Source organism: Coturnix japonica, chromosome 7, assembly GCF_054131305.1.
Source record: "Coturnix japonica strain WE chromosome 7, WE-NBRP24, whole genome shotgun sequence".
In the NCBI taxonomy this organism is placed as follows: domain Eukaryota; kingdom Metazoa; phylum Chordata; class Aves; order Galliformes; family Phasianidae; genus Coturnix; species Coturnix japonica.
Genome location: NC_140669.1, coordinates 29,313,569 through 29,331,599, shown reverse-complemented (window position 1 = coordinate 29,331,599; position 18,031 = coordinate 29,313,569). Strand labels below are relative to the sequence as shown.

The following is an 18,031-nucleotide window of genomic DNA, read 5'->3' as shown; positions in this document are numbered from 1 at the left end:
CTAAATGGGTCACTGCTGTATGAGCTGGTGTCTGGAGGGGGATGAAGAGTAATTGAGAGCCAGAAAAAATGTTGATGTTGATGACTGGAAAGCTGCCATTCCAGTCTGTGGGTAAGGAGTCTAATGTCTGCAGTGAAAATAATGTAAAGAGGCAAATCTTACCATCTGCCACTCCTCAGCAGAGTGGTAAAAATGTCCTAATTAACTGGAAATGTCTGCTATGCTGTCGATAATAAAGAGGTTTTAGTTGGGTTTGCAGGAGAAGGAGGGAAGGAGGCACGTTTAGAGTAATGAACCAAAGATCGGCAACCATAACATTTAGCTTCTTTCCTCAACAGGCCGGAAGCCTTTGAAGCTAAGTACTGTTTTATTAAGCAGGTTTTTGTCCTCCTCCCCACCTCCTCTACTGTTTACTGGCACGCTGTTAATTGAAGGACAGTCGTGAGAGCCAGATTTACAACATTTGTTTGTACGCCTTAGACAGATCCTGTCTGTTGTGCAATATTTATAGCCCGGAGCTCTGTCAGAAGAAGGAAGAGCTCCAGGCTTCCCATCAGCAGAGCAGGGTAGGGCTGAATTACTGCGCTGTCTGCTGATGCCATACACAGACATGCATCTGGATTTGATATCTTATGTGTCGCTTTCCCTCTTCCCAAGATTTTCTTGTTAGATGGTCGTAAAGCAAATACTTACAGTTTGTGGCTAACCTGGATGGCATTACCTTGCTATTCTGTCAAACAAAGCTTAAATGTTACATACAAAGTACGGAAATAATCATTCTTCTCTTCCCCAGACTATTAATAAGATGTCGCCTACATCCCTAAAGCTGACTCTCAGACAGCTCAGAGAAGGTGCTTCCTTGAGTTTACAAGAGGTGTTCACGATGGAGTACAGACTGAGCCAGGCATGCGTGGTAAGCAGGAAGCAGAGAGCTGTGTCTGCAGCCAGTGCAGAGAGGGCTTCTGCTGCATAAAAGCTGCTTGATCAACAAGAGATGGATGTTAGGAATTCTGGCTGTGTTTAACCAGGTTATGTAACTTTTTAATGAAGAAAGTATGACTATGAAATAATAGTAGAAATTCACTGACTGAGTCCTGAGAACTTGCATGACAGACACAAGTGGGAAAAGGAAAGATGGGATCAATAGTTTATCCTGTTACAGCTCGATTCTTTGTCTTTCAGAGAGGCCATGACTTCTATGAAGGGGTTCGAGCAGGTAAGTGCACATACCAAAGGTTTCCCAAACTAAATCATCTGCTACCTCACTGCTGTGTTAGCCTCTGGAGATAGAAGCTTGTGCAGCATCAGCCCAAGAACGCATGCCAGCTTGCTTTGTTTTGGCTTTTCTAGGTCAAAGGGTTTCATTTGGTACAAACTAACAGCTACAGTGTTTCCACTGTGAACTCACTGTCCTTAAGGTTTGTATCCATTGACTAACACTGCGCTGTGAGGTTTCAGGAGGGCACTGGGAAAGTTCTGAGCTTATTTAACGTTGAGAGTAGTGATTGCTAAGCTGGTCCCTTCTGTGCCAAGTGGTAGAGCTGCCACACAGCTGGCTCAGCCAGCTCTGGTGTGGTTTAAGGAAGCAAGACTGAAAGTCACTAACAAGTATTAGCATAGAATACAGTTACAACAGAGACTACTTCTGGCTACGTCAAAACATTCTCTCAATAAAGGTGTCTCAATGTAATAAAACTACATCTGTAAGCTTACCGTTAAATAATGCAGCATTTTACAGCAGCGGTCAAGGCAGGTAGCAGTAAGAGCAGAGCAGCAGTTCAGCAAGTTCATTCAGGGGACAGATGCCCTTGGTTTTGCTGCTGATTCAATGAGCAGTTTGTCAAAGCCAATGTCACATCTGTTAGGAACTGCAGGAATTATTTATGTGCTATTCAGCACAAGATGAAACAAAACAAAAGCATTTTCTTCTTTGAGTAGCTTACAGTACAAGACATTTGTATAACACTCCAGGAATAAGAGGTGGAAGCATGGCTTTTAGTTTTCACACAGTTATGCACTCAAGTATGTATTATCACCTCCTCCTCACTCTATATATTTGTCTTTAAAATCAACTTGCATAGTGAAGGTTACTTGGAGTATTTCCTGTTCGTAATGCTGTATTATCACTGTCTTGGTAATGGAGATAATATCTTGAGCAGAGAACATTCCTACAATATACTCTGAAACACCATATAAGCTTTTGTATTTCATTATGAAATGAAGCAATTTGGGAAGATAGGAACCTCAGAGGCTGGCAGTGGGGTGAGCACCAAACCATCTCCCCATTTGTAACTCACAGTGCACTAAGCCATCTGGGGACAGGCAGAGGACAGCAGCAGATGGCTTCTCACCGTGCAGACTGTAAATCCCACAGAGGGCTGTAAAGAAAGCAGCTGCAGGAGCAGCGGTTGGGCACCTTCCCTTCTGACGTGGGATGATGCAGCAAAGGCTTGACTGCGTCAGAAATGGGGAAGGAAAAGTCAAGAGAGTGCCTGAGAATAAGTGCTTGAAGCACTTCGGTGCTTGTTGTATATGTGCTGTTCTCAGATTTGTTGCTTTTTTAAGTAAAATCTTTGTCTCGTTTAAGAGTCAAGGAGAATCTGACCGTCATTTTTGCAGTTGGGTCCGATCTCATAAAAATCATTATCCAACAAGGTGCCAAGCACCCAGCTTTGGTTTGCAAGTGACTTTGCTGGACACTTCATGGGACTGACCAGACTGAATGAAAAGGAATTTATGTATTTGTTCTTTGAATTCTGAGCTCTGCAGAGCCAGCTGTTGACTCTGTCTACCACAGAAGGATCGACCCACAAAGTGAACTTAAAATACAGCCTATGGCATTTTAGTTGTTGAAGATGGTCTTTCAGCAGCTATGGCCAGAGGTCATGTTTTAATAACAGCTTTTAGCTACTTCAGACCATTTTTAAACAAAACGCTAGCATATGAAGTAAAAGCCAACGTGAAAGATTTAAAACCTGCTCTGATCTGAAGTCACAGTTGCATTTCTCTTTGAGCCCAGTTTCCTTCCAGACTGAGGAGCTGCTGCAAACCATCTCTCCATTCATGTTTCTTGTTTGTGCTACTGAAGAAAAGCCAAAACCTTAAAGCATTTAATATTGTGTTATCATTTAATATTGTATTAATATTGTATTATGAGGTCATACCTCATCCATAGGGCATGGGATCTTCCCATGTAGCAGCAGTAAATGTTGTCTCTGAACACTTTAGGTGTCTGTATCTCCCCTCTGTTTACAGAATAGTACTTACATTAAGGAATGCACAGCTCTGGGTGTCTGCCAAGGACCTGGAGTTCTTTCTTCATCAGAAGGGCAGGCACTTTTGGAGTCAGTACCTGAGCACACCCAGGTGACTACAACCTCAGCAGTCTGGGGGCATCAAAATCCAGAGAGCGACCCTCCTATGTGTGCACTCTGAAAGGTCTTGCGTAGGCCTGCACACAGTGCTGATGTTGCAGAGATGATATTTCTGCCTGCAGTAGCGGGGTGCTGCTTCTGCCCTGCAGTGCTGGCAGCTGCCAGCATCACCCCCATAGGAGGGAGCAGGCAGACAGATCTCAGAGCTGCTCATGGCATATAAAGACTACAGTCGTACAGATCCTCACAACTAGAATCTATACAGCTCTGCAGCACTGTCAGTATTCACAAATAAGTAATGAGTTTCCCAAATGATGCTGTGCTGTGCGACTTCCCCATTGATTATTTCAGTGATCAGTTTGTCTGACGTGTTTCAGTTAGCCATAGCCATCTCCTGTTCTCTACAAAGAGTCCAGTTTGGCACTGGAAACCCATAATGCTATTGAAGCGATTCCTCTGGGGTGGTTCAGCACTGCTTGTGGCTGGCAGCCCCCAGCTCCCCCTCTGCATGAATAACAACTCAAAAGCTTTTAGAGTAGAGTAGAGTAGAGCAGAAGGGTGCATTCCATCTGCTCTGTGTCCTCTGAAGCACGCTGACTTGTCTCTCAGGTGTATCTCTGTAGATCTGGGTGCAACCAGAAGCCATCTCAGTTAGAGAATGTGCTCACTGTTGTGTTTCTCTCCCCACTCCACAGTGCTGATCGACAAGGACCAGTCCCCCCGCTGGAAGCCTACTGCTCTGGAAGAAGTCAGCGATGAATTCGTGGACAGTTGTTTTAAGCCTCTGGGAAACAGCGATCTCAAGTTGTAGAGATCACGTCTATAGACATCTTATACATCTGCTTCATTTTATGATATAAAAACTAATAACAGCACAGTGAAGTTTGACGAGGCTCTAAGCCAGCATGACTTGTAACTCTACTTTTCGCATTCAGTACCATTCCCTTTTGTTACGCAGCTGTAACGACATGATTACATCTCTGGTTAACAAGGGGAAAAATGATTCTAGGGTAAACAGCTATTCTGACTGCTATCAAACAGTGATTAATGTTCAGCTTTAGGCCTCAGCCATTGGGGGGAACCTTGTCAGGAAACAGCGTGGCTCAGGGATGGGCGGGAGGTGAGGAGCCCATGGGGCTCATGGCTCTGTTGTTGGGCTGTTGAAGTAGGAATGAGCCTCTGATTCTTCTCTGTGCAATGAAATTAAGATATACTTAAAGCATTAAAACAGTCAGCTGCAAAGTTAAGTGGCAGACATGCTAATTTCACAGCGTTTAGTAGTCTTTTAAATCAAAGGTCAGACTGACATATGATTATTAGTCTGAGAGCAAGGAATTGTTCTATTGATTTAACATTTGGTCTGTGTACAGCGTTGCCACGTGATGCAGACATTGTTTCAAATATCATAATAGTGCCAGAGCCTCGAGCACATTTCTCTGTGCTTGTAAAATGTATTTATGAAAATGCCATTGATTGAATTACATAATGAGCCTCATGATTTCAAGCATTGCTGGAGCTTTTCCTGCTCTCCCCGTGGTGAAGAAGTCTCTGTCTCCAGCCTCCTCTGGCTGCCAAGGAGCGTGTTGGCTGCTGGTGGTAGTGAGTGTCCACAGCAGCTCCAGTGGCAGTAGCCCTGATACTCATGTGGCTGCAGTGTGGCTGCACGGGGCCAGCTGGCTTCTCTTCTTGTACCCAACAGCATCCTGAGCTGGAGCCATTCCTGGGTGGGAAACTTGGGGCAGCAGGAGGAATGCAGCAGGATGCACCAAAGATACAGAGTAGCTGCAGACAGAACGCCTGCTGCACAGACCATGAAGTTCTTTAACACAACGAATCCTTGCAAGTGTATCTGGGGGATCAACACTGAAACATTCATTAAAAAAGAAACACTCAATGTTCATTGAAGTTCACTGCTTTCTGTTGCTAACAATGATTAAAGTTATATGATAGAACCAGAGCCCCTTGCTACCACTACCATGCTGTATGGAGGGGGCAACATTTTGTTTTTCTATTGCATATGCAAAGCACAGCAATATTAGAAATATTAAAGACATTAAAGAAAATACCTTTGCTCAATACCATCAGTTATTAGCACCAAGGAATTCAATCAGAACCATGGGATGGTTACAGAGCTCCCAGCATCAGGCAGCTTCTGTTACCAGCAGCACCACTTGGTGCTGGCCAAGGGCTCTTTCCTTCCTCATGCTGTTGCCTGGAAACAAAGTTCAGGGAATCCGAGCATCAAGGTGAGCTTCTAGATTGACTTACAGAGAATGAGAGGCGAGCAAAACAGAGCAAAGTGGCACTTAGCATTGTCACGAGGATCTGGGAACTCAAATCAGGGAGGTTTCAGCTGCCACATAACATTACCTTGTTCACATTTACAAGAGAGACCCTGGGGTTATCCTGAAAAGGAGCCGAGAAGTTTTGTTAACACCTTCAGGATAACTGAAAACACAACGCACATTTCTCCTTCACTGGTGCTGTAAGAAAAGCAGAACTTCCCCTTCTTTTAGTATTATCTTCTAGATCCTTGAAAGATGACTATTCTATTATTTACAAAGAACTCATCCACTCCATTATTTCTATACCAACACCATTACTATCAGCTGCTGTATTCACTGAACAACACAACGATTCCTGGGCTGCAGGGATTGTCCCTTCTGTGCCTGAGAGGTGTTTTATACGCACATCTGTGTGCTTCCAAACTTGATGTGAAAGGGAATCATCCGAAGCTCACGGTAATGAGACCCTCTCCAATGTGTGTCTTTTATGTCAAATAAAAGTCGCATAAGCAGATGGTCATTTTAATTTTATTTGGTCCACAAGAAAATATTTTCCACAAAAAGTATTGTAAAAATATACTGTAGTACGCTTTATTTGAGCATATGGATGTGCTGTGCTACAGAAACGTCAGTGGTACAAAGTTGTGCTGCAGTTGGTGTGCTCCAAACCATTCCTACCATGTCAGCAGTCACACGGTACCCACTCGGACCCTGCTTATGTTCCACAGAGAAAACAAAGCACAGACATCAAGCTCCCAAACAGAAGGACGTGTGTATTTCAGGCCATACCAGCCCCCTGTCACAGTGCCTTTCTGCTAAATCAAAGAATCAGTGGCAACTCTGTGCTAAAAGTGGCTTTGTAAGACGATAGAATAGCTTCATCTAAAGGTAAGTGGGCAGATGGAACTCCATTTACGTCAAGAAGCCTTTTATTACTATTACTCATTTAGCATTAGGCCTGTTAGCACAGCAGAACTCCGGGAGGACGCACGGCCCCTTCCACTCACTGCCACCTATGGCACATGGACAGCCCCGTGTCCAGGCCTGAGCGGTGAGAGCCAGCAGCAGAGTGTGCTGAGCTACAAAGTACTTGTGACCATTCCCTCTGCATGCGCTTCCCACCAGCTGAACTTCAACTGATTAAGTTGGTGTCAGGAAGTTTGCAGAACAGCCACGCTCCCTCTCAATTCACGTGTGAGAGGGAGCTAAAAATAACCCTGGAAATGCTTCTCTTTCTGCTGCTTACCGCTGCTTCAGATTCATACTCGTATCAGTCACGAGGACCGTGAGCGCCTTTTAAAAATAGTAACAGTGTTTGCCAGTATGGAAAGCAGCTCCTCAATGCAAAATGAAAACATGAAATGGAAAGCACTCGGATGCAGGAAAAAAACGACATGGCCAATACATTGGCCTTAACAGAAGAAGGAGCAAATGGGTGCTAAAGAAACCACAAGCTTCCTACAAGGCATTCACTTTGCCTAAGAGGGCAGCAGAGCCGTAGGACACCAGTTTGATGCCACTTCCTCCCAACCCCAGAGAGTAGAGCGGCAGGTCTGGCCCCAGGCCCCAGAGAGGAGCAGGGCTGTGAGCTCAGCAGCACTGCTACTGAACGCAGCAGCCTGTTAGTCTGGTGCCCAAGGCCCAGTGACAGCCCTGTGTTCTGCTCCGGCCTCAGTGTACATGGCTCTACCCATGGGGATGTGCTCAGCCTGTAGGAGCAGAAGGAAGGCAAAGGCCAACAGTTCTGAGGGTGCGATGCTGGATTGAACGCTCAGCGCAATGCAGCCATTGCCCCATGATATCAGTACAGCCCCCCGACCAAAAAAGACCAACCAAAAAAACCCAAAGCAAACAGCTTTGGCCTGAACGCAGCAATTAGATGTAATTAAACTCTTACTTCAAGATTCTAGAGAATAGCCCTCACGCATTTGCAGAAGCTAGAGCATATCTTACCCTCATTACAATGCACTATTGATCAATATCGTAATGTTTCTCACCGGTTCTATTAAGAGTGGAAGTTGATCAGGATCAGAATCCATGTAGTTCCCTGAATACTATTTGGTTTTCTGAAATGCTTCTCACCACCTTCATCATGTGGTTTGTAGGCCTGCTCAGGTCAGAGAACCAAAGTGAAGGTTACAACAGCAGCTGCCTTGGCTACATAGAGGGCCTGCTTTCGCTTCAGCAGAACATAGACAAGCTTGCCAAGCATACCATTCTCGTCACCTACAAACAGGCCATATATTTTTTATGCAATACATAAGTACAATCCACACTTTGCTCTTAAGCACATCTGGGGCCCCTGTGCCAGCGCTCCTACAGTTGCAAGGCAGTTGTGTTCTCCCCATTTTCTTTTTTAACACTAATTTCTGATCACTCAACACACACAAAGACAGACAACACTCATCATAGGGCTGAGAACGAACAACATTTGATTAATAGGTTCTACTGCATTCCACAGGGTTTCCTAGCAATACAGATTAAAAGGCAATTTTTGTACCAGCCTCTTCTTGCAAACACATTTAGAGGAGCACTCTGCTCGGTCACAGCTGACCTTACTCAACTTGCACCAGCACCAAACACGAGCTGCTGGCAGACAGACGCTCACTGAAGCCAGTCCTTGTGGGCCAGGCTCAGGGCACATCGCTCTCAATGAAAGGGATGTCGCTGTATTTGCTCTCTGTCACTGCCCACTGCTTCACCGCCTGATCGAGGATCTCATGGGAGAGGCGTTGTGCATAGTCCAGCACGATGGCGCTCGACGGACCTTTCTCGTTCACCATCCCCGCTATCAGCGATGATTTCTCCCCAGTGCACCCTTCGTCACCTTCCCCGCTCCCTTCCACACGGATAACGTTTGATCCCGCAAAGGCATCTTTGGATTTGATGCATCCCATGGTACATTTGAAAACGTAGCTCCAAAAGTCAGTTCAACAGCATGTTTTCATAACCTGGAAGTGGCTCCCTCCCTTGTTGCACGGTGTTGCTGCTTCTTGCCAGGTGTTGCGCTTTCTCCACCAGTGCTTCTTTACTTCTAGAGAAATCTGTCAAAACAGTGTTTCACAGAAATGCAGTAAATTGTTCACCATTCTCAGTGAGCTCAAAGGGGAGCTAAATTCCCTGCTGTAAAATCAATGGATCTGTGCACAGTGCATGTAAAATGTGTTTGATCAGTGACATCCATCTACTACAGTTCTCAGGCAGGGTCTGATTCAAATTCAAGCTTCCCTAGAATACAGTTCCCAGTGTGTGACAGGAGCTATAGGCCACCTGTAACACTCTGTACGCACTATAACTATACAGGCCTTGAGAACAACATCTGTTTCTTCCAAACAGATGAGACAGTGCTGCTTTCCTCAATCCATACACAAATAGCATGTAACTGCAGCGCCTGCTGCTGCTGCTAAGAAAGCAAAACAAGGAAGAGCCCCACACAGGCAAAAGCAGCAGGTCACCACCACCTGACAGGACTCGGGTTACTTAAATGCCAGATCTGCTCACCTGGCCAGAACAAGTGCTGCAAGAAGCACACACTGACATGACCTCCAGGTCTGCTTCACAACAACGTGCCAGCAGAAAACTCTACCTTTTTCCCCACACCTGAGAGGGTCCTTTAGTCAAACTGATTGAGAATCTGAGCTGGTGAGCCTCACATTCCACTACATGCAGCTTTGCTACTAACCTAAAGAGCAGTTTCTCAGGCTCTTTCCTCTACAGGGGCACAGCAGAACTCTACGATCTGCCTGACGTCGCTTGGCATGAGCTTACCACTCCCCAGAGTTAGTAACTGCCAGCCAAAATAAAGACTGTGCTGCACAGAAACCAACTGTTCCCTACTGTTTCACCCAGTGACGTTGTACCGAGGTCAGCCAAAGTTAAACATTTTTCTGTAAATAGCCTTTGAAAACATAATTATGGCAAAGGTATTAAGCTTTGTTTATTTCCTTTATATACTGAGGGAAACAGGGGCTCCAGTTCAGTAACCCGATGCCAGGGAAATACTGAGAGAGGAAATCCCATTTGCAGGCAGGTGACCACAAAATGGCTTTGGTTGGAAGGAACCTCAAAGATCATGTAGTTCCAACCCTCAGCCATGGGCAGGGCTGCCAAGAATCAGATCAGGCTGCTCACCCAGGGCCCCATCCAACCTGGCCTTGAGAACCTCCAGAGATGGGGCACCTGCAGCTTCTCTGGGATGCCCTGTTCCTGGAGGTGTTTGAAGCTCAGGGGTAGGACAGCACTGCCCCAGCACAGCAGCTGGCTGTGGTCAGGCTCATGGTGACAAGCTTCCATCCTCCCACAGGAGAGGACTTTCATGAGAAGGCCCCTACCTCTAGAAGGCAGCTTCTGAGAACAGCTGTGCAGCTGGCAGCCCCGAGCACTGCACGGTGGTGGATGGTGCTCCTGGAGCAAAGACAGTCCTGCGGGGCTCCTGAAGCCTCAAAATGTTTTGATACCTTTTGCTTGGTATCAGAACATCTCAGCACTTTAAAGAAACATCTGTAAATCGCTTAAATCAATGCAGCATTTACTTTGCCCATAATGACATGATGCAGCACGTGCCAGTGTGCTTTAAGACTAAGCAATATAGCTACCAGGCCTGTGACAAAGACCCTGCCTCAAGCATTGGTAGTCTGACCTGACATAGAAGGGATGGTTAAACTACTGATGAAGTTTATATTGTAAGAACTTGTTAATAAATGAGTAATAGAATGGATTCTATGCAAGAAACTAAATATATATCCCTGTGGAGGTTAACGAAAATCCACGATGTTCATACTCATGTCTTTCAGCCACGTGCACTGATGCAACTTATAACACTGACACAACACGCTTACAGACCAGGGGCCAAGGAGATGTCTGAAAGCCATTCAGACTCTGAATAATTCAAAACTTCTAAATAGTTTGATCTCATGCATTTCTAATTTCAATATTTATCATTAATAAAACATTAATAAAATAACTTCCATTTGCTTTTCCCAAACACTACATAGCTCAGAGCATCTCGTATGGTAAAGAATCTCTAAGCAGTGCTGCCGATCCCTGGGAGCTGCAGACTTTAACCAGACCAAGGAATACACAGGCTTCTCCCACAGTGCACAGACACACAGCCTAACCCCTTCTCATTATACTCTGCTGGTGACAGTCAGAAGTTTCAGATGAGATCTCAGGACCTCCCCCAGACTTAGTCAGAACTAAAAATACTATAAATTTAAACCTCAGCTTCCCCTAACTATAATGGGAGCACAGTCCAAATGCTCTATGCCATAGGTGATATATTAGTGTATTTTTATCACTTTCATCTCTCACATTTTATCTAATGACTATCTGAATTTGGCTTTTTATCTACAGTTAAAGCCCAACCCTTTTCTAGGTAATCCTTTTTTTTTTTTTTTTTTGGTGCTCTTTAGAGAAGGTCTGTTAAATATCAACCAGTTCTCATACTTGATCAATGTGTCAGCCCTACAGCTGGAGATTTCCTTTCTCTTTTTAAGCAACTCCAGCAAATGAGTTATGGCCATGCAGAAGGATGGAGGAAATATGAGTAGAAGGACAAGCATCTCCTAAAGCAGACATGGAGGGATTCTGTGGGCCAGCATCTTTCTCTCCAGGACTTCCCACCTCTTACCTTCACCGTTTCATTTAGGCTAACTCAGATGTGGGTGGGACTGCCTGACACGGAGGAAGGAGCAGGCAAGAAAACAGCTGGACAGCAAGACATGCAAGACAACAGAATTGTTTCCTATTGATTACTAGTTAGGCTTAAAAGCAAAGTTATTGACCCTGGTTTCAATCGTAGACAGTGGCTCGTTTCATTATTCATGGAGTGCAGTCCTTTCTAAGTCAGCGCAGTAGGTTTTATTGTTTGCCTGCTCTACTCTAGTTAATAATTGTTGGCACATAAACGTTTGTAAATGAAGCTGTCCTCCATCTTCTGACTGATTTCCCATTTTTCTGACAGCCACTGCTTGCACACGTAGGATAAAGCACTGTTTAAATCCTCTCTGCCTATCGCATTGCCAGCGCTGTTCTGACAGGGATTTTAACACATCTGGCTGTCTCACAGAGCACACATCTTCAGTAGAGGTGAGTTCACATTATTGCCGGCACGGTGCTGCACTCAGTAACCACACAAAGCCAGTGACTGGAGTCTGTTTCAGCACCCAAGCTCTTGCCTGTGGTCACCTGTGTTTCAGAAAGCACTGCAGGGATGGCTCCAGGCTCAGGCCAAAACTCCTGTGGATGCAGCTGCTCACCCAAGAAGCTCTTGTTCTTAGCTCAAGGCAGAAGTTACTGTGCTTGCAACCTGTTCTGTTGCACTGTTATCCAGGAGCTAAAGCAGCACCGCTGCAAATCTTAACCAATATTCTCTTTTCATGTACCAGTTTAACAATAAGTGAAAGGCATTTTTCAGACAAACTAAACCAACAAGTTGCTGGATGTGCTTAATTTCACTGGAGCTATGGTCAATAAGCTCTTAAATACCTCATTTAACTTCAATGCTATCAATGCTGTGTGCTGCTTTAAAAAGGGTTCTAAGAACACAGCCCTGGAATTTCAAGGATGAGTTCAGGTGTTGTTTCCCCTGGTAATTCCTACACACTCACACAATGCAGTGATACAAAGAGGCAAAGTCCTGCGGGAGCTGCGCCATGCAGCTGAACTCACCTTGCACACAAGGGCCACGCCGCCTCTCTGCCAGCCTTCCTCAGTGCTCCCTGCCAAACTGAGCTCATTTCCAACCACTGAAGGAAAGAAAACGATGTTAGAAAGATGCCTGCCATTTCCTATTGTAATACACTAACAAGGGAAAAAAGTTAATGACAAAATCACAGCTGGATTTTGATAAAAGCGTTACTCTATTAAAAACTCCAATCAAATCATCACTAAGGGATAAGCATAAGCCATCTACCATGAAAGGTTTGGTTTCCCTCCCTCCATACAATGAACAGAAGCATAAAAGGAAGTTTTTGTGGCTTGAAGCAGCTCCAGCTGTCACAGGCCAATAAGCCCCAGCTCTCACTTACATGGTTTCCCTTGGTCAGACCTCTGAAATATCTCCCTGAAGAGCAGTGCTACACTGCAAGGAATCGCCGTCTCCAATGCTGTTTTACCAGTCAGATGATTAAAAACAAGTCCTACTTTTGGAAACAGCTCTGCGTAGCTGCACCCAGTTGAGCACAGTGGGTGATTCCTGCTGCCAAAACTGGGCTCCTCACTTCCCAATGCTCCCACGTGACACCCTGTAACAGGTAGGTTCTTAGGTCCAGCACCCATGAGGAAGGAAGCTCTATGTGCTACTTACCAGGGACCTGTCTGCTCTGAACAAATCATCCCCCAGTGCAGCACAGACTGCTTCAAGACTGAGACTCTGCAAAAAGAATCCAGACATAAAACACCGCACTTAGGATGTCAAGGTTCTGTATTATCACCAAGTTAGATGAATCCCCCGGCGCTGGCCCTGCAGAACTCTGTTTGCCTGCTCGCCCACAGCGTGTGACTTTCTCAAAGGCAGAAGGATGACGCAGCACTTCAGACACCAGACTGAGTGGCAGGCTGCAACAATTTATGCCTGGTTCCTAACCCCAGGGCCACTGCGGGTGGGCGGCTCCCGTCCCCAAGGACAGGTCGGGCAGGGTGTGGGACGGGCTCTATGCCAGGCTGCCAGTGCCCTGCCTGGCGCTGAGCTTACAGCCCTCTTCTCTCTCCCCCTCTCCGGGTTTCTGTAGGGAGACAGGTCTCTATCACCAGGCAGAGGGACAGCAGTCAGATAATCACAGTGCTGTCAGCAGGGCAACTGTAGGACCCCAGTGTAACAAAGCCCAGCAGGCATCTCCTGCTTCCTTGGACTGCTCAGACAGCAGCAGCACAGTTTTCTGTGCTGATGGGGGAAAAAACGATAATTTAGTGTTTACTATAAATATTTACATTGCAGAAAAGGGATAGAAATGCTGGTAACACCCAAGTTCTCCCTGTAATCGTTGATAAACTGAGAAATGGGACCACCAGAACTACCCAAAAGCACACACTGAAGAAACATCCAACAACTGCTTATGCATACCAGCTGGATGCACAGCTAGGCTTAGCAGAACTTCTCAGCCTTGCAAAAAATGATGTGATTTCTTTTTATTTCCCTTTTAAAGAGACTGAAACATTAAATACTAAGGGAAATACATCTCCCTCTATTTCCAGCTGAGCACCTTCTCCCAGCCTAAGATGGAAGCACAGCAGAAGCACGCTGCACAGACCACAGGTGAGCTGAGCCATGCTCAGCCAGGAGGCAAACCAGCAGCACCTGGGCAGCCAGACCTCCATGCTGCATCTCATGGCAGCAAAGTGCAGGCCCTCCATGAGACCCAGCAGTGAGGCAGAGCACCCCCAGCCTGCCTTCCCTCTGCCCAGCACGGCAGCACCTCGTGCTGTGGGACACACGATGCGATGCTCACATATATTCTGCCCTCCTCCCTCACGGTGCTTGCTGCTGGCAGGAGATAAGCGTTACAGATTGGGAAGGGCTGGATGCTGGAGACAAGCTGCTGCTGCGCAGGATTAGCGTGTCAGTGAAAGTTTCCTCCTTATCTCCCTTATGGTGAGCGCTGGAATTTCAAAGCCTTCCCCCCTACTGTGGCTGGAACTGATTAACTCCAGCAGGCGTCTAAGCTGGTCTGCAGCTGAATGGGGCAACAACGCAGGCCTGGGGAGCGCTTTCCTTCCTATCTTCCTTTTGAGAGCCAGGCGTGACCACCAGCTTATTCTAAACGGCTTTGCGGTAAGAGGATGGCTGATGGAGCAAGCAGAGGAGAAGGAAGGAACCTTTTGGATGAAACAGCAGTCAATCAGAAGACAAGAGTCACGCAGTAAGTGCAGCTCTCAGCTGCCAGAAGGTTAGGTTTTATCCAGGAAAAGCCTCGCTGGAGATACAGAATGCTGCGTGCATGGCAGCTCTGAAAGGTTCCCTTGCCTTAGTGCATCAACGGGTTGGGTTCAGCTGGGAGACAGCCTGAAGGAAGAGATGAGGAGGATGCTGAAAGCTTCTTACAGGCTCACTAAACGTCTCTGCTTGTCCAAGCAACTATAGCAGAAAAGACATGAAGAACCTGAAGCTGCTGAGCTTCTCAGGAGCTCCGTCTGCAGGAAGCCTGGCCAAAGCTGCGGGAACCCAACTGCTGGAGTCACAGAGGAACACCTCCTTCGGGGGAGGGAGCAGCTGATAGTTGTGGAGACCTGGAACTCCTCCGGAACTCCTCAGGAACCCAGATCTAAATCCCGAATGATGCCCAAACTGGCGAACAGAGACACAACATAGTAAATGGATGTCACATTTTCAGCGCGGGTGTAAAGATGTTTCCTCGAGCAGCGCGCAAAGGAAAGCATGTTTCAGCCCCTTATTAGCAAAGCCCAGAACACTGCGAGCATCACAAAACCCCATACATATCAGTTGCCTCCCCAGAGCCGGGGGAGACCCCACGAGGGCCAGCGTGGGGCACCCACCGAGAGCCCCGTAGGAAGGGCAAGGCCCGGGGTTATCCGAGGTGGGAGCCCGTCAGGTACCTGCGGCAGCACCAGCTGATGGTGGGGTGAGCGCAACCGAAGAGCCGCTTTCCCGATCCTTCGCATCACGGCAGGAGGGGAGGCAGCCCCGCGCCCGCAGACCCAGCAGCGAGGAGCCGAGCGGCCGGCCGGCAGGGCGCGGCCATATACCCCGCAGCCGTGGCTCACCCCGCAGCCCTCATATACCCCGCAGCCCTCATCTACCCATCCGTGTCTCACCCCGCAGCCCTCCCGCACCTGGCAGCCGGGCAGGGCCGGCCCGGGGAACAGAGATGGGGATCGCAGCGCGGTGCACGGAGCGGCTTCGCTAACGGAGCGATACCGTTCGCTATAGTTTCCGTTTTTTATTACTATATTTAGAAACCCAATTCCGACTCCCACCTCCCGGACCACGAGGAAGCACGAGCTGCCGCTCAGCGCTCCGCGATTCCCAGCGCTGCTTACCGGGCACCGCCGCACCCCGCCGGGCGCTGGATCGGGGCAGCCCTCCCGGGCCGGTGAGGACGAACCTCGCTGCTCCTCCAGCCCTCGGCCCGTCCCGTTTCCCTCCGCACAGCGCTGCGCTGCCCCCCAGCCCCGCTCTGAGCGCCCGGCTGCGCTCCGGGACCCGCCCCGCTCACACCCCACGGGCGCAGGGAGCGCCCCGCGGCCACCTGCCGGCGGGCACGGAGAAGGAGGAGCGGCCCCGCCCCGCGGTGGGAGCGGGCACCTCCCTGCCAAGGGCTCTGCCCGGCCCGGGATGTGCGGGGTGATGGTCGGGACCGGTTGGGATGCACAGGCAGGGGGAGAGCCAGGCCTGACCGCACGCAGCCCCCAATTCAACCTGTATCGGGCTGCGGGCTGTTCTGCTTTACGCTCATTCTGTTTCTCCCTGCTTTTGTCCTGAGTACGTAAGCTGCATTAAACAGGGCTGTATTAAGACCACGCTGAATGACCTGAAGAGCCAGCAGCCCCCTCCAACCGGTCCTCAACTATACGGTGCCCCCACCAGCTCCACTTGTGCATACAGCCATCCACGGACCACATGGATTAGAAACAAGTATGTGGTCTGAACGCAGAGATTTTGAGGAGCTGTGGTATAGACTATCACAACCAGAAGAACAGGTACTACAAACAGTCACATGCTTCTGTACAGCATAGGTTTTAGTCAACTGAAGGTGGCAGCTCATAGAAACTTTAGTTTCAACTTGTGCGAGCTGCTCATCTGGAAACTGAGACAAGACCTGCAGAACGTGCCTGGGTCAATCTTAAGAATGTTTCAAATGAAAGTTAATTCACAGCTCTGGTGTCAGTTGTTTAAGAAAACCCATCACACTGTCAATGTGCTGTGACATAATTCATCTCATTGAAACACCACTGAAAATCCCACCTTTAGAAAACAAGTTAGGGGTTTTAGGGAGGAACAGAGATGATAAATTTAACAAAATCCATTTAGTTAGACAAAGCATACAGATGCTTTTGTCCCCTTCTTTTCTGCAGGGTCAGGCCTGAGAGTTCTGCCCTCATTTCCCCCTTGCAGTCAGAAACCAAAGCCTGCCTCAAACAAACCTTGTATTGCCTCCACCATTTCTATATGGCTTCTGTCTCTTGCCATTCTGCAGTAGGTTTATCAGCAAGCACTGATAAGATAAATGCTAAGAACTGAAAAGCACAGCTAGCTGACTTAGGTTCTACATTTGCTAGTGCTTCTGTCATAGATAACAGATGCTGAAGCAAAAGCTGGCCTAATTGAAAAGACTTCAGGACTGAAGGAATGCACCAAGCAGCCTTTTGCACATAGGACATTCAGTCTACAAGAGGAAGGCAGAGATACATTGCCATCGGCATTGCTAGTCACTCCAGAAATAGGAGCTTGGCAGGTTGGGATGCTTTTGTCATGTAAAACCTCACTCAATAAAGCATCATGTGCTCCAGACATGTAACTAAATGAAAAACTGTTTTCAAGAGAAAAAAAATACTGAGTATTCAGTACTATTTTTACATCTTGAGTCTCATACCAAGTAGTTTCATTGTACTGGACTCTCTCTGAGACTATAACATCATAAAAACCTAATGCTTTCCTGATGCTCCTGTAGCTGTTTGCCATGGGGAACACAGCCCTGGCAGCTCGGGGCTCTCTGGATTGCCCCTGCTCTCCAAAGGTAGCTTAGGGGCATATGCCCTTAAGGGAAGGCAGAGCAAAGGCTTCTGAGCAATTCAGAAGAAGCCAAAATGTTTTGTTTTGTTAATATTTCTGAGAATTAATTCTCATTCAGAATGACAATATTTTTAAAGGGGGGGGGGGGAACTTCTTTTAATGGAAAGATACTGAGCACTGCAATTAATGGAGACTTGTTGGTGATAGTCCCTGACCGGAGAAGTCAACTGTCGCAAACACTGGCCTCATCTTGGTGCCATGGCAATGCAGAGGCATTTTCTCTCTTTTATTTTTAAGAACATTTTCTAAACACTGACTCTGTCAGTGGTGCGCATAGAAGCCAAGCTCTCAAGCATCACATTCATGGTGAAGAGAAACTGGAAGCACAGTGATAAACACACTCGAGAAGCTGAGGGAAAAAGACACAAATACCTTTTGCCTTTGTGTCTGTATGAAGCGGGAGGTGACGTTTGCAGCAGCTCCAAGCCTGACCATTGGTTGTCATTAGAGGCGGTGGGGATGCTCGGTGTCAGCCTTCCATTGCCCTGCAGCTTGCTGTGGTTGCAGGCAGCCTGTGCAGTGCTGTACCCTGCAAGTGCACACCATCCTCCCCCTGCAGCCACTACTAGAAAGCATAAAACAGGGAAACACAAAACACCAAGCACTGTTATATTTTTTGCTAA

The 18,031-nt window shown here is 47.3% G+C and overlaps 2 protein-coding genes across 13 annotated transcripts in view; one reads left to right on the top strand and one right to left on the bottom strand.

Annotated features, from left to right (window-relative positions):
* Positions 1-5,268, top strand: part of HIBCH (3-hydroxyisobutyryl-CoA hydrolase) — a 31,498-nt gene extending 26,230 nt beyond the window's left edge. For all 4 annotated transcript variants that reach the window (XM_015867857.3, XM_085552826.1, XM_085552825.1 and 1 more), the window contains 3 exons: positions 794-913; positions 1,183-1,216; positions 4,070-5,268. In XM_015867857.3, the coding sequence (XP_015723343.2) occupies positions 794-913; positions 1,183-1,216; positions 4,070-4,185 (270 nt within the window). In that variant the 3' untranslated portion in view covers positions 4,186-5,268. The remainder of the gene's footprint in view (positions 1-793; positions 914-1,182; positions 1,217-4,069) is intronic.
* A 903-nt stretch (positions 5,269-6,171) lies between these two features.
* Positions 6,172-18,031, bottom strand: part of AKAP19 (A-kinase anchoring protein 19) — a 28,492-nt gene continuing 16,632 nt past the window's right edge. For 3 of the 9 annotated variants that reach the window (XR_014948122.1, XR_014948123.1, XR_014948125.1), the window contains 4 exons: positions 17,781-17,973; positions 12,966-13,031; positions 12,329-12,405; positions 6,172-8,703 (listed from right to left, as the gene is read on the bottom strand). Coding sequence is in view for 5 of the 9 variants with exons in the window: in XM_015867866.3 (XP_015723352.1) it covers positions 8,293-8,556 (264 nt within the window). In the remaining 4 variants the exon portion in view is untranslated. Of the gene's footprint in view, positions 8,704-12,328; positions 12,406-12,965; positions 13,032-14,073; positions 14,943-15,655; positions 15,813-17,780; positions 17,974-18,031 lie in introns of those variants that run through there. The other 6 variants (XM_015867866.3, XM_085552828.1, XM_015867868.3 and 3 more) reach the window with 6 other exon arrangements.